The sequence below is a fragment of the Cyprinodon tularosa genome, unplaced genomic scaffold (genome assembly GCF_016077235.1).
Source record: "Cyprinodon tularosa strain WSP-4 unplaced genomic scaffold, ASM1607723v1 ctg755, whole genome shotgun sequence".
NCBI lineage: Eukaryota > Metazoa > Chordata > Actinopteri > Cyprinodontiformes > Cyprinodontidae > Cyprinodon > Cyprinodon tularosa.
Genome location: NW_024039513.1, coordinates 181063 through 197666, shown reverse-complemented (window position 1 = coordinate 197666; position 16604 = coordinate 181063). Strand labels below are relative to the sequence as shown.

The 16604-nt window shown below is 36.5% G+C and overlaps 1 protein-coding gene across 1 annotated transcript in view; it reads right to left on the bottom strand.

The window, feature by feature from the left end:
* The window catches only part of LOC119773278 (VPS10 domain-containing receptor SorCS3-like), a 95643-nt gene that overhangs the window by 28547 nt on the left and 50492 nt on the right, over nucleotides 1–16604 (bottom strand). The window contains exons 7-18 of the mRNA XM_038270212.1: nucleotides 14811–14929; nucleotides 12152–12241; nucleotides 11772–11951; nucleotides 10389–10535; nucleotides 9364–9466; nucleotides 8180–8256; nucleotides 7983–8074; nucleotides 7109–7216; nucleotides 3508–3625; nucleotides 3263–3396; nucleotides 2652–2765; nucleotides 2097–2268 (exon numbers count right to left, since the gene is read on the bottom strand). Coding sequence (XP_038126140.1) covers nucleotides 2097–2268; nucleotides 2652–2765; nucleotides 3263–3396; nucleotides 3508–3625; nucleotides 7109–7216; nucleotides 7983–8074; nucleotides 8180–8256; nucleotides 9364–9466; nucleotides 10389–10535; nucleotides 11772–11951; nucleotides 12152–12241; nucleotides 14811–14929 — 1454 coding nt within the window. The remainder of the gene's footprint in view (nucleotides 1–2096; nucleotides 2269–2651; nucleotides 2766–3262; nucleotides 3397–3507; nucleotides 3626–7108; nucleotides 7217–7982; nucleotides 8075–8179; nucleotides 8257–9363; nucleotides 9467–10388; nucleotides 10536–11771; nucleotides 11952–12151; nucleotides 12242–14810; nucleotides 14930–16604) is intronic.

Sequence of the window (16604 nt, the reverse complement as noted above, 5' to 3'; positions counted from 1 at the left end):
AAAATGTGCAGGGTCACCTTTGAGCACCCCATTTGACTGTTCTTTCATCAGTTCTTCCAGCAGTCCACACTTTCTCTACTTTCTTTTTCTCTTCATCTTCTCCTGCTTTCCCACTGCCCAGCTTGCAACAGGTTTGCCTGCTGTGTCTAAAAGTGGCTTGCAGCAGCGACCCAGACTGACACAGCTCATTGGCTAAGGTGTATCACGTGTAGCCTGGTCCCGCTCACTCTGGAAGGTTTTACCATATTAACAGGAGAAGCGGCGCAAGTGAAGTTAGACACTCTCATTGGACCACATGCGGTAATTTATACATGCTTTCAATCAGGTGGGTTCTGGATATTCAGGAGATGAACAATGGACCACTAAGGATTTGAGGAGCCTGCAGCCAGACTGGGATAGGATGAGAGAATATATTAACTCATCCGTGTGTGTGCTGGAGGTAGGAATTGAAACAGTCTTTCTAGGGCTAAATTAAAACAGCTTTTTAAGCCATTCACAAGCCTATTAAGAGAATTCCCCACTTCATTCTTTGTCAAGATCATTTTCTCTATCTCCCATTTTTATGTAAAAAAAAATTCATGATACTTCCTCATCTCCTAATTTGTATACTTGCCAATGTAGTATTTGAGACAACAGTATTGCAGAATTTATGGATTTGAAGCTATGATCTAAAAAAAACCTTGTTAGATGACATTAAAGATTACACACTTTAGCTCTAAGGGGTTATCATTTATCACTGACAATTGTCTGTCCTTAAAACACAGTGAAACATGTTTTATGCTTAACTTTTACTTATGGAAAACCACATACAAGTATTACAGGTTGACAACATATTCTATTTCCGTACAGATACAGTAAGAGACATTTACTCTTGAAAGCTAGGCAGTAATAAAAAAAACAAAAGAAATCTAAAAGAGCTGGAACAAACACAATAAAAGTATTTTTTATAATTCTATTTTGTTTGTTGTGAAAATGCTATTTACCTATTTTGCTTTCTAAGTAAAAACTGGGATTTTTTTTCTTTTGCATCCACTAATTAAATTGTTTTGTATTTTTTAGAAATGTGTGTTAAACACGCTTCAGAGTTTTGTGATATAACAATCTAGTCCCCATGATATCTGTTTACATAAGACAGCACTAATGTGTGTATATTAATAATTGATGTTCTAATAAAGTCCTCGACAAAGCAAAAACACCTTAAGAAATGAAATTCTCTCCTCACATTGAACAAAACAGTCATTACACACAATACAACTTGCAACAAATGAACAAACCGGTCTCTGTTAGGGCCCCCGAGCTTTTATCAAATGCTCATCAGGCACACAGGTTATATATTTTCATTGTTTTGGCTCTTACATAAACAGCTACAATCCTCATGAGTATTGAGAGAAATATCCCTGTTCATCCTTCCCTTTAAGTCTTTGGATAAATCCTAATGAGATTCTGAATAGATCACGTCTTAATTATTTTTCTGGTTAACTTGACTGCAATAAGCCATTATATTGCTGTGTTGACCAAAGCACTGTTTTTAGCTATGTGTGAAATAAAACAGTTGTGGAGTTCCCCAGTGCTGAAAACATTAAACAACAAAAAAAAAAGTTTTATAAAAATGCCAGGATTTCGGGATCTTACTGTATTACAAATTCTGGAGGAGAAAAGTAGAATCTAGTTTTGCACAATGTTTAATCAGCTTATTCAACATATGTTGAAAATATATCAAATTAAATTTCATATCAAAAACCAATGATAAACCATTGAATACTTCCCTTATTATTATAGACATTCTTACCAACATCTTATCCAAGCCTATAGAATTAAAGAAAATTAAGCAAAAGCAAACTTAATGAGGAAGCTAGTCACTCACCCATGTTGTTTTTCTCTGCATAATTAGGTATGAAATGAATGAAATCCTGTTGCATGCAATAAAGGTCTTTAAAATCAATGCCTGACCAAAGCTACGGCAGTTCAGAAATTCCCTTAATGCAACCAATAAAACAACACTTAACAACATTTAATAAAACAGAAAAAAAATAAAAATAAAAAAAAAACAAAATAAAAAAAAAATAAAACAGAAATCATGTCAAATTCTTACTCACATTATCAAGGTGGATCATAAAAGTAACATTGCTTCCAACGGTGGCACTGAGCTCTCCATGGCTGGTGGACAGATGGAGGCCCTGGGGTGCTTTGGGTTGACATGCCACTCTCTTGGGCGAGTACACATTTCTCCCTCGCTCCTTACAGTTATTGGACAAAACCTTACGGTATCTTTTAAAAATAAAGTAAAAAATAAGCATCCTTAAAAAATAGGCAACATTTCTACTTTAAATTTTAAAGAGCAAATGCTTCCCTTTTAACACATATTACATTGACAATTTCTTATATTTAACCACTTTTTAGAAAAGCAGTGAAAGTGTTTTATCAGCACATGAATATACATACTGTAATATATTCACTTTCCAAGTGCCCACTTTCTCTCTTTGTTTATCTTAAAATAAATAATGCAGATGATACTTATAAGATCCCTTCGTCTTTATTTTGAGTTATCTAGATTGTAAATGATCATTTTCTTTTTTATATTCCAGCAGATCATAAAACATGGCAAGAGAGAATTATATTTTTTCAGGGACTTAACGTTGAGACGCACTTACCCAGTGCTGTTAAGGAAACTTTGGCTGGAGCTGCAGCTTTTAGCTACACCATTTGGATTATACCAAAAAGCAGGAGAGCACTTTCCATCTGCCTGACGCTCCCACCCATAGTCACTGCCAAAAGAATTCGATTCAATAAAAAAACGCAGTACATCATAAAATCATAAACACTGCTTCTCACAATAATCTACAAGCTTTTGTAGTGAGGCTAATTTTTCTCAGTTAGAGCTTCATGGAATATTTTAAGACTTTAACTGGAGACACGATTGTCAGACAAGCAAGATCAAAGAGAATTTCAGATGAATGGATAAAATAGATTTAAAATTCATTTAACGATCCATTATTAACTGAATTCTAATAAGTAATTTGACATTATGCAAATCAGAAAAGCATGATGAAAGTTCTAAACTCCATCTAAATTTTTCAAGATATAATTAGAGTCACACTGCAGTAAATGTGCAATGTACTGTGGATACTAAAACACATGCAGTTTTTCCAACTGATACTTCAGTTTTCCTGTCACAAATGTTCACAAGCATCTTAATTACATTCAAATGTATTATAATCTCAAAGTTGCACAGCTTGTAGGAAAACAAAAAAGTAGTCATTACCATTCAAAATCATAGGCTGTGCAGAGGCATGGCTCTGAGGAGTAGATCCTGGAATAATCCTGAGCCAACATGCAACGGTTGCCAGGCCGGCGCTTCATATAGATCTGCTTCTCACCCATCACACAAAGCTCTCCCTTTTTACATAAAGTAAATTGTGTTTTTTTTTTAACAAACATGAAATCAACAACAGGTTAACATTTACAACTAGTGTGCAATGGACAGGCATGAAAAAACATCCCTGTTACCTTGTTGTGCAGGTACCAGGTCTGATAATCTCCATCCATGCATCTCCTGCTAAAGAGACCCTTGTAGTCAATCTTGATAAGCTGCCACTCTGACCGGTGGCTGAAGTGTCCAAAAAAGCTGAAAAATGAAACATGAAAATACATTTTTTTCCCACCTGGGAGTTTGCTAAGGTACAGAAATAACTCATGCCCCTAATATGTAGAACTACGTTTTGTTTAATACAGACGCATTATGGGAACATTAAAATGTACTTATTTTTTCACTCACTTCCTTAGCCAAGTTATACACAGCATTTAGGTTTAAAATATTACTTTTTCCTAATAAATGGTTTGAAATCCAAAATATAAGCTCAATGAATTAATGTTTAATATTTGTTTATTTTAGATTTTTTTTTTTGCTTAAACAAATGACACATTTAAACTTTCAATAAAGCCTCATCAAAATTACCTTGCAAAGTATTCAAACCCCTGAACTTTTTAATCTTATCACTATACAAACAAAGAAATGTTTATCTGTTGGTAAGTGTATGAGTCCAACACAAATAATGTACTATTGTAAAAGTTTTCAGTGTTACAGCTGAAAATCTGAACTCTGTGGGGTGAATTTGTATAACTGTCACCCGAAATCCTGTCCCCAAAAGGCTTTTTTTGGTGCAAAAACATGCATATATTTAATAATCTAGAGTATGACAGCATTAGGATTTGCAGCTTCAATTTTCCAGTTTTGCCACAGATAGGTCTGCAGTTTGACAGTGCAGTTTTAGCAATTGAATATGCTCTAAAAGTAACAATTTTACTGTACGTCTGGGAGCATGTTTAGGACAGTTGTCCATGTTTGAAGGTAAATATGTTACCTTGCAAACAATATGAATTATCTCAAGATTTGTGAATTTACAAACTCTTAGAAACATCTTGGCAGAGGCCAACAGATGCATTAGCCTCGATACAGAAATGTTTCAGACCATGAAATGCAGGGACATATATGAATTTAATGCATCAACCAGAGGCAGAATGTCATAAAACGGGACAGATGGACCCAGTATTCAAGGTGAGACAGCCAGTAGGAAAGTTCTAAACGTTTATAAAAACAAACAGAACAGAAGCACGCTGCTGTTGATCTGCGGTTCGCGGCTGCTGCAGGAAGGGAGGTGGGGCACCGCCCAATCACTGACACACTGGTTTAGGGTGAAACACAGGTAAGTGACCACTATCATCTGAACAGAAGATGATTATTAGAGTGAGTCACTTACCTGGTTTAAAAGATTGGTCTACTCAGAAATGGACAGATCCGGGTTCCAAGAATCCATCAGAGTGTGAAGGCAAGTTCCGAGGTCCAATTTCGAGCATCCAGCTAAGACCGAAACATATCTTCGAGGAAAGGTTCAGAGTCCAATGTGTCGAGCATCCAGTTCAGACCGAAATTAACTTTGGAGGACAGGTTAAGAGTCCCATGCGTCGAGCATCCAGCTTAGAACGAAATGCATCTTTGAGGAAAGATTAAGAGTCCCATGCGTCGACCATCCAGCTTAGACCAAAACGCACCTTGCAGGACAGGTTCCGAGTCCTGTGCGTCGAGCATCCAGATCAGACCGAAACACACCTTGGAGGACAGGTTCAGAGTCCCGTACGTCAAGCATTCAGTTCAGCCAGAAACCCACACGGAGGCAAAATCCAGCAGGAGTACAACTGAGGTTCAGGCGGGCAGATTAGGCCGGGACAGACAGGACCAGTGGGTGAGAGGGAACGGAATCAGGATCACTAGGGAAATGGTGAAACACTCTAACCCACTGGTTAGGGAAAATAACTCACCTGAGGACACTGACTTGAAAATAAACTTCTGACTGGTGCAGGGAAAGGAACCTTGGAGCTAACTAAAATTAACAAAACCGACTGACCGGGGAAACAGAAATCAAACAGGGAACAAACAGAAGGCAAACAATGATCTAGCCATGATAGCTGAAACTGGGCCCAATATAAGAGAAACCGGCAAGTGGATGAGTGATGATTAGGAGCTGAACAGAGTTAAGCAGGCGAAAGGCATGAGTAATTAAGGTGAGCTATCAGGGCAGATCATGACACAGAAGGCAAGAGCAAAAAAAAAAACATAGGTGTGCGGGTTTTAGCTGGAATATGCTCTATTTCTTTTTGAAAAACATGGAAAAGGACACAGTTTTTGCCTTTGTGAATAGGAAGGTGGTTGCACGTTCCCCGCTACTGGATTTGGTAAGTTTGATTTATCAGTTAAATCCACTAGTTATGAAACAAATCAAGCTGATACTGCTTCTGTGATCGGTTAAAAACTCAACATGGGAAGCAGGTGCCCAATTAGGTCCAAGCATTGTACTTAATGTCCCTCCCTTTTGTGAACACTTTCTAAATGATGCTTTCCTGAATTGATATGTATAGCTCAATTTGAATTCTACACAGTATCAATCTGGCTTATGCCAGGTTAGTAACTCTGCAGCCCATTTGCAAACCCTAACAGTCTCCTCCAGGTCTGTCCTGAATTAATCTTCATCCAGCTACCCTGTTCCTGCAGAAGAAATGCATACCCAAGGAGTTATGCTGCCACCACCTTAGATTACAATGGGAATGGTATGTCCAGGGTGAACTTCATGGTTGATCTTTTCATTTTGGGCAAAATATTGTACCTTGGTCTCACCTGATCAGAAAGGAATACCATTAAATTGTGTGAAATTCCTCTGTCTTTGCAATCTTTATTGTTCACTTTTATTGTCCAATAACTCTTAGGGTTGGTTATGGCTATCAAAGGGGAGTGAACATTAATACAAACACAATTATTTTTGCATTTTTTTTTTTACACATTTACCCATAACTTTGCATTGGACTATAAATTAATGGTATAGTGGAGGATTTTTGTGAATTTTTGAAAAGATCCACTCTCTCCACTTTTAAAAGAAAAATGCACATTGCACGACCCCTGAACCTGCTTCCGAGAGGGAACGTTTATTAAACACGTGCGAGAGCATGCACGAGCCCATTGCTCCTCATGCACGCTCTGTTTAAAAGTTGCTATTGCATTGTTCATACAAGCTTACTTTCCAAAGGAAGATTTGCAATTTTTTAACTATGTCAAACTGAAAATGGGGATGAGTTTCCTGACCACTTATTTTGATGATCCACCCAGAAAAAACATCCTCCACTATACCTTCAAAATCCTAATTAAATATACTATTCTTTGTGGTGAAGTGATAAATGGGGAAATAATTTATATGAAAATGATAAAGACCTTAAGTAAAAACTTCTGATGCAATAGTGCAATAGTCTGCTGTCATTCAATATATATAAACAACACCTTCCATGGAAATGTTCACCAATGATTGTGGCAAACCAAGAAAATTGATATAACCTAAATCTCTAACTAAGCTCTTACCACTGAGTGCCCAGCTAGATCAACATACTCACCAGCAACACAGACACAACAATACGCCTTCAAAACCAATGCAAGACAAATGTTTTATTGTTATGCCTGCTCATTTTAATGTAAAACACTTGTGGATATTTTCTCTTTAAATGTTAAAATGAGCCAATTCTTCAGTCTTGATATCTACCTAGTCAGTACCTGGGAGTATTTGCTTACGTGATAATATGATTGTCAGATTCAGGCTCCATTAAAACGCCATCCACATACAGAGGCACCAAGGAGAAACTGTGGCGATCCCATTTCTTCCCTTCATCAAGACTGATCCTGCATAACAAAGACAATATCTGTCAGCGCATCAAACCCCCTGTAGTCCAGTTTATCTTGCAGAAGTGGGGAAATTTATTGTTTATTCCATGAAGACAGCATCAAATCGTGCATGTATACAAACCATACAGCTGGTAAACAGTAAAGTTGAAATATGATTTAAGGTCATTTGGCTTTTGCCATGTTTGAAAAATGGAGCGCCATGGCTTCTCTTCTTTTTGAAAAATTAACTTGACAGCCGACTGAACAAAAGAACAAATGTCCCTCAGCCCAGGTAATGTTTGAAGGTGACAAAACATCAGAAAGAAAGGTATGACTCAGATTCCAACATCAGAAAAAGATTTAGGGGTTTCAAATCACTTTTCTCTGAGCTTAATCACTTTTGACAGCATTGTAGTGTGCAGGGACATCAAAGTAGATAGTGTTACAAAGCTCCCACAATGAGGGACTTATGAGGGCATTCTGAGTCTCATATTTCCATCCTGCTCCACCGCTCATTTACATAAAAGCACTCAAACCTTCATATCCAACCAAGAGTACAAAGCTGTAGCACACTCTCTTCTGCTGGAAATGACAGCTCTGAAGCCACACTGGCGATACAATAATCACCTAAAGTTTGCCCATCAGGATTTTAGAACATTAAGTGTAATCATATGCTGATCCTCCCCCCCTCCAAAAAAATTACATCCAGGTAATTTTCCACTACACCTTCGCACCTACAATTCCCAACTCTGGTATGCTGCCTGTAACAACGTGTGATACCCACCATAGTTGGCGAATTGGCGTTGATGCATGAAGAACTGCGAGCAAAGCACCTCCGTTGTCAAGAAACCAAATGTTGTACTCTTCATCAAAAATCTGAATTAATTAGAAAAGAAAAGGCATGACGTCCCATTTTAATGTCTCACGCTTTTTCTTTAAAGACTTCAACTGTTTAGCAAAAAACCTATAAACTCCTCTTACCTGTCTCCAACTATTCCCTGCATCAGATGTAATAAACATCCCAAGGTTGGTAGAGGACAGCTCCGTTCCAATGTTTCCTGAGAACAAAGGCAAAAAAACAACAACATACAGTGTATACAGTGCCTTGCAGCCACAAACTTTGAGATATTTTTCTAGGGGTTTTCTGTGAAGGACAAACTCAAGGTAATGCCTGATTGTGTTATAGAAAGGCAATGATGCAAGTTTTTTAAATTCTAAAAAAATGAAAATTTGAAAGGTGTTGCATGTATACACCACATGTTACTACACTGTTACCCCACAAAAAACAAGTGCAGCTAATATAAATAAAATAAAATTGTCTGACCTATACTAAGAATCTATATGTCAGAAAATATCCTAAACATATGTTCCATAACTATATGTTTACATGCGTACCACCATAAAGCATGGTGGTGGCAACATCACACTGTTGGGACAACTTTCTTTAGTAGAAAGGGTAGGTTGTCGGAGATTAGGAGCCTAGATTGAGTTAAACACAAGCAATCCTAGCAGGAAACCTGTTTTTGGATGAAGTAGACTTGAGACTGCCCAAGTCTCAAGTCTACCTGTGGGACAACAGTAAAAAACAGCCAGTATTAGAAAGACTAACCTGACCTAATCTATCTGAGAAACCTTGGCAGTATTTGAAACTTTATCTTCACACACACTCTCTGTCCAGACTAATTGAGATTATGCTTTTTTAGAAAGAAAAATAAGTTAAGATTTCAGTCTCCAGATGTGCAAGCTCAGCTTTAAAATTATGCATTACTCTTGTATTGTTATTAACAGACAAATTTATGGGACATAGTGATTTTAACGTGATGAAATGTGAAAGGTATTAGAGGTACTAATATTTTTGCACGGTATATATATATATCTATATATAGATATATATAGATATATATATATATCTTTTTTTATATTCACTCATCTGCATCAGTGTGTTGGTGTTTCCTCATTTTTCACAGGAGAACTAGAACAATCAAATATTTGAGGCCCCTAAAACATTCTGGATCTGATGCCAGTGACAGAAAGGGGACAATATGCAATTCGTTTTGAACATTTCAGCTGTCACGTGGCAGCAATACAGTCATCTGAGAAACAAGGAATGTGCAAAGTCTCACTGCTTTCAAATGCACAGCTATCTTTTGTTCAAACAACTGTACCTGTGGCCACAATGATTCCTGGGACAGACTTCTTGCTTGTGATGGGCCCAGATGTGTAGGGATTCTCTGACATCTCCAGATGAAGATGCAGCGAGCAAAATGGCTGTCAACAACACAAAACAGTGTTTGGCTGAGCTGAGACACAGTGTATCAAGATCTTAACAGAGGCGGCTGTAATTAGCGCTCCTTTCTTATGATTCTTCCCACTGAGAGAAAAGTGCTAACATTTTCAGAGGTCGTTTATAAAACAAAGATACTTTGATCCTCTCATCTCCTCTCCCAGAATAAAAACAGGAAATAGCTGAGGGGACACGGAGGGCATTTGAATTGTTTCATTCCAAAGCAAACAAGGCATGTAATTAAAATTCCCCAAGATGCACTGATAAAACTCGCAAAATTGATTCAAATCATTTCACTCATCTTCCTTACTGAAGCAAACTAAAAAACATCAATACAGCCTTTCAAAGAGCAGAAGCTGTAGGGTGGGGGTGCCAGTGGTGGGCTGGTGGGGGGGCTGGTATGCCGACAACAGCAGAGTGGTCATTTGTGGAGCACACTGAAAGACTGTAACCTGCTATTAGCTGAATAATATACATTTTCTCTCTCTAAAGGACGGACTGGCTGGATTAGATTCCATAATAATGGCTGAATAACAACATAGCCCCTTAATGTAATTCTGTGTAATCTAACATTCATTAGTCCAGCGTGACTACAGGTAGTAAATTGAAATCACAGAGGTTAATGGAAAGTCAGGACCTCAGAAACTAATTGTGATGACACCCTGTGCCTAACACTGATAATACAAATATTTCCCTCAGCAGCCAAAAAAGGCATGCTGATGCTAATGCTGGCACCTGGCCGTGTACTAATCTCACTCTGAAAGAGAAAAAAAAAAGAAAAAAAAAAACATAAAAACCTAAGCACAACTGATTAGGCTGAAATATACTTGACAATATACTTGTCATGTTCTAGCACTAAAGAAAGCAATTGTATATATATATCTTGCCTAAGAGCCTCAAGCTTACCAGAATGCAGTGAAGGTTGTTTCCAGCCACATCTGTTGCTGGAGCTGGTAGCAGAGCCCAGGTTTGTCCTTTGTTGTATGTTATGAAGGTCTTTATGTGATTATCCACTATTTTGTTAGCAAGATACATGCCGTTTATGCCCTCAACCTGAAAAAAAGTGTTAAAGTAAAGGAAAAAAATGAATAAAAACATGAAAACATTTTGAGTATTTTGATTATCAATTTAAAGGTATCATATGGAAAATCAAACTTTAAATGCAAAATTTTGATATTATTTCTTTATTCATTTATATCTTTTGGCTAAGATGTTTCATATGTGTTTTAAATTAATGTCATGCACATTGCCACGTGCATTTATGCTGTGCATTTAATACAGCTTAAATCTTATGGCACTTTTTCAAAAACAACACAATGTTGTGTAAATTGGTAAGGTAAAATATTGATAACCTTAACTAAAATTAAGTGACACAATTTGACCTCAGTTTTCACTTAATTTGTGGATAGAGTACACAATTTTTCATCTAATCTCTGAGCATTATGAAGACCAAGATAAAGGCATGGCAAGGAAATTAAACAATATCCAATGCTCGGAATATTCTGAAGAAAGAGAAATGCTGAATCTATTATTTGAAAATAAAACGAAAATACCACTACTGATAATCTACTAAGACATGTAGATGTGCAAAAAGAATACAGAAATCCATGTAAACACTGTTAAATATCTGCATATCTTTTTAAAGGTTGCAAAAAACATGAGATTATGGCAGATGTACTCATTCCAGCATCTATAGACTGAAACATAACAAAGTAAGAATGGACCAGTCAAAGTTTAGACCATGAGAACTAGCAGAAGGAGTTTGAGCCATCCAGTCTGAGTTTGAGCATGAACATTTTGCAAGAATTATTTTTTCTCTAGAAATGTGAAAAAGGGAGAGATGTATAAAAGATACTTGCAGTTAAAGATGTTTCATTGACTTGCAGCCGTTGAAAATATTCGACCCTACTCTTCTAAGTTTTATTTCAAACACATTTTAAAAACAGCATTTGCCTTTTTTCAAATATCTTTATAGCATGCTTTACATTAGTTTAGTAAAATTCCAACACCAAACAAATATATATGTTTTTGATTGCAATTGGACAAACCCTGAAAGGGAGAATGACTTCATCTGAAAAGGAATGTAATATGAAATTGAATCTTAAGAAGCAAAAGTATTTAAGAATCAAATATCACACCATTTAAAAAGGGGCAAAGAAAGAAAAGAATAAACACATGATCATTTAATAAAGTCATGCTTCAAAATAGTTGCTGTATTTTAAATTTGTTAGTTATTGTTGTGTGATGACTTAAATTTAGCTGCAGTCTTGAACAAAGCTAACAACAAACCTTATAAAAGTCAACCAATAGGTTACCAGCAGGCCCTCTGCTGGTTCTCAGATTCTCTAATGAAAGGATGAAGTAGACCCCAGGGGAGTCTGAGATATACAGGCTGTAAGTGTTGTTCTGGTTCCACTCCTGAACGGCAGCGAAAACCTGCTTCTCATCTGTGCTGATAATATGCATGTCCTGCAGCGGTGGAAAGATGGGCACAGACAGAGAGAGAGAGAGAATATGGGTGCAAATGGAGAAACATAAAACCAACCCAAAAAGAAGTCGAGTTTTTTTTTTTAATGTGATGTCTTTATAAATATTTTTGCACAGTTTGTCCTCTATAAGAAAAGGTAGAAACTGTGAATAAATACAAAAACATTAAGTCTGTTGCTTACCTTTGGCAAACAGTACTTTGGTAATTTCATCTGCCTGAATGATTCTCTCATGTAGGAGACAAAATAACTGGCTCGTCCTGACTTGGTAACCTTTGTGGGAAAGAAACTGTCATGAAGATTGTGTAGCATAGATTTTTGAGGGGAAATCATAGATAAAGGACAGGATACAGTGTTATAAAAATTGTAAAATAACAATTTTGGGCCATGCTGAGATATTGACAGTATTAGTACAGTTTAAAAAAAATACAATGGTATTACAACCTCTTGTGCTTTTTAAAATGTTAAATTGTATTCATATGTTTGTACTGTTTTACCCATACAAGCTAATCAACCCATTTGGACAGAATTTGATTTACTACTCCACTTGGTTACACACATCCTAATAGGTAAAGTGCTTAGCTGCTGAGTATGTATGTGTCAGAGATCAACAGCTCGTCGCACTATCATTAAATATTTATCTTGGGGTCAAAAGACTAAAATAAGCATGGGCTGATTTTGGGTATCAATGTAGAGCAAACTTTAAAAAGTAATTGTTTGAAAAAAAAATACCTTGACAATTTTAAATCACTTTTAAAGATGTTAACTTTGGCTGTATGGGGCACAAAGCAGCATTACGCTGCCCCTCCCCCACTTGTTCCTGAAGGCTACCCAACAGATTAGTGAGTAGGTCAATTACACTTTTGCACTGCCTGCAACTGACCAACTAGGAAGATAATGTAAAAAAAAAAGAATAGTTGAAAAAAAAATGCCTTTGTCATTCAATTAAGCCCTTACTGTGCCCTAAATTATACCATGTGAGCTTCAGGAAGCATGTCATTCTTAAATTGAGCAAAATGCGCAATTAATTAATCGTGACATTGTAATACCAGTGTTTAATCTAAAAAAGATAAAAATGGTTAAAAGTTATGTGTAGCTAAACAATATTATATTAATATTTGTTAATCTAATTATTAATATTTGAAGTTATATTATTCAACTAAGTTATTATTTAATGTTTTAACTGGGCTATTTTTACTTATTTCTTGTTTTCATACCCTCGAAAGTTAAGCTGAAACAAAGTATACTGTATTTAGTCTGTCCCTCAGTAATACAAGATTGCAAGACCAAACTATTATCGGGCTCATAAAGATGGATTTTATTATAATTGTGAGATTTTCAAAGTTTTCTTTAAACTCTAGAGTAAGATTAGTATAGTTAAGGATCCATCCTCATTACACGATTCAGTTGATAATTATCAGAAAAACTTAATGTGTCTGAAATTTCAGACAATAATTACTTAGAATTATTTATTATCTGGGAGGTAACGTTGTGAAGTGAAACATTTCCTGAAGGAAGCAAATTAATTCATAATGCATGACTGATTTGATAAAACAACTGCTCACGCATGTGGCTCTGTGCAGTGTTGAAGGCTAAACAAAATTTACAAGCAAAACAGAAATTGATATTACCACCTCAATTAGTCTAAAATGGTGATCCGTCCAAAATTGTTCTGGCTTTATCTACAGCGCATCTTAATGCTCTACACCCGTCCCCAACCACAGGCAGGCCAACAGTAGTTGATTGCTTATTTTCTAATCAACTAGAAAGATGGTGTTTGTCCCCGAACACACTACATTAGGGCTCTAATGGAATAATCTATCGAAAATCAATGAGCTGAATTTTCCCAGGCCACATTTTTGAGGATGTTGCACTTGGTCGTTCCTCCCCTCCCAGGAGAGTTTGGAGGTGTTGAAGACGGCTTATTTTGTTGTAGCCCAATCGATAACCTCATTACTCTTTGTCAAGTTAAATCCAACTGCCCCGAGCAATGAAAGTCACAAGAAAGTCATCTCAGCCGCCACAGCTGTGTGCAGACACTCTACCTCTGATTGTCCAGTTACATGCACCAGCATCTTCACAGCGTCTGCCTCTGTCTCCGTGGTCAATCTCACCTCAGCTAAATGTAATTTAGGAATTTTATTGAATCACAGTTTATGCCGCGATTTCTTTCACCCCTTTTTCATTTTCAGTCGAGTCTGCTGCAGCACATTAAATCATGAAATCTTTGAATCCATAAATAGAAGTCATTTCGGAATGTTTATGTGAAATTAAAATGTGCTGCCCATCCTGACAACTTTCACTGAAACTTACCCAGAGTCAAACAAGGATGACCAAATGCATTAAGTCTGACCACCAAGAAAGAAATTGCTTAACAGTGGAAGGAAATCAATGACAGTGGAGGACATTGGAAAATTAAATTTCTAATAATGACCCTGACTGCGGCTGTCTAATTGGAGTCAAAGTCATGGAGAATGATAATAAGGACGGCGACCTGTCTTTTCATTGTTCCTTTGCCATCTGCCTGTAGTGCACAAAGATATTTTTTTTAGCTATAGATCGGATTATGTCTGTGCAGAAACTGAAACACCTTAGCGTGCCCTGACACGAACGAGACAAAACATAATCAAAACACATATCAGACCGGCGGGGAACAGGTGTGTTGGAAAAAGCTATTATGTGAGGTTTGATGGAAAACCGTAAATTGGTTGCACAAGGGAGCAAACATAGAAACAAAGAAGTGGGTAAAAAGCATTCAAAGTTCACAGAAGCAGCCACCTTTAAATGAAAAGATGAGGGAAACTATTGAGATCACGAAAAAGTAATCTTTTGCAATGCAAACCTGTGTGAAAACATATTCGTCCTGCACAACCAGAGAGTTGGTGTCTATGTGTCCAGGAAAGAGGTACTGTGTGTTGCCCTCAGTGCATCTCTGTGCTCTGCACTTCACGTACTGAGCTCCTGAAGGGGCAAAAGGAAATCAATAGGAAGTAAATTAATACCATTCACATTTAGACTTCACTTGGTATGCACTAGAGATGCAAGGGAATACCAATAATATAAACCAACTTCAAATATACAAAAACTCTTTAGAGTTTATTCCTACTTCCAAAATGTTGGTGCTTTACTTCTAATTAACAGCAAAAACTGGCTGACATGTATCAAATTTAAAATATTCTCATGGGCATGTAGTAATAAGATTTGTATAGAATAAATAAACCACATTTTTAAATAATAAGAGTTGGCAAAAGTTAAGCAGTATCTAATATGATCACAGGTTGTATAAATAGTTTTTTTTGGCATCAGTTAACTAAATGAAATCTTCTCACCCTGCTGAAAGGTATTTATTTTTAACCTTGCTTTTTGTGGTTATTTTTGCAGAAATTCCCTCATGTCGAAACCACTCTTGCAGTCAGAGTAGGACCATGGTCACCAGCATCCGCTGGTAACGTTAACAATTGAATCCATTTAAAGAGGTGTGGAAATGGGAATATAATGCACAGCATAAAGGGTTGGTTCTGGTTCTTTTAAAAAGAGAATTGTTGAGCATTATCTTTAGAAAACTAAGAGGTATTTGTACAGTTCTGTTTCCGATAGCAAAAACCTTTTCCCATTTCACCATGAGCTTGTGGAAAAACCAAGATAGATATACTGGTGAAGGTTCTCATTTCCAGCTATAGTGATTCCAAAAAAAAAGAAAATTAAAAACAATCCACTGGCCTTGGTTTCCAAAGTTTGAAGATGTTTCGCTTCCCATCCAAGAAGCTTTTCAATTCAAAATGTCAAATATAGTGTTGAGTTTGAGGTTTTATACAGTAGCCCAACAAAGCCTTGTTTTTGTTTTGAAAACATGCAAATTGGAACAAATTCTTCACTTCACTGGAAACCAAGTCCAGTGGATTGTTTTTAATTTTCTTTTTTTTTTTTTGGAACAAGATAGGATAAGGATAGATAAAAGATAATATTACAATACTATAGGATCGACTTGTTAAATTTGGTGATTAAATTTTGTGATTTCTTCATTTTAACATTATCTGTGTTTCTGTGTAAATGTATGCTAGATTAGCTCTATCAACCCCCCTCATCAGCAGCAAATTGTCATTCTACTCTAGCTAGACCAATTACAAATCAACTTTTGGACTGTGCATCATTTAAGCAGCAGCATCTGCATGAGATGGTGTGACAATAGTGAGCCTTTCTAAGCTGGTTAAAAGTCAGATAACAAATATTTTGAAACTACTATAATTAAAAGAAGAAAGAATTTATGATTGTTGTAAAAATTGTACTAAGATTAGATTAATATTAGGAGAATTCTAAACCTCACTTCTGTGTTTTCTGTAAACACTCAAAAGTGTGATTTATTTGGTGCCATCAAAAATATTAAGCACAGAGCAATTAAAGAGTGACTGGACATTTTAGTTGGCAGAACTAATGCACCAAGTAACAGATTCAAGATGCTGCAACGCTTTACAATTAATTTTTCAAACTCGTCGGAACAACTTCCATTGACAAGGATCCCTCTAAATGCAACACTTTGATATCACACACCAAAGTGATAGGAGCTTATCCTGGATGTTGTTGTTTTTATTTATAAAGGAAAGTAAATGAAGAGGAGGACAAAGCCATTTAAAATTAA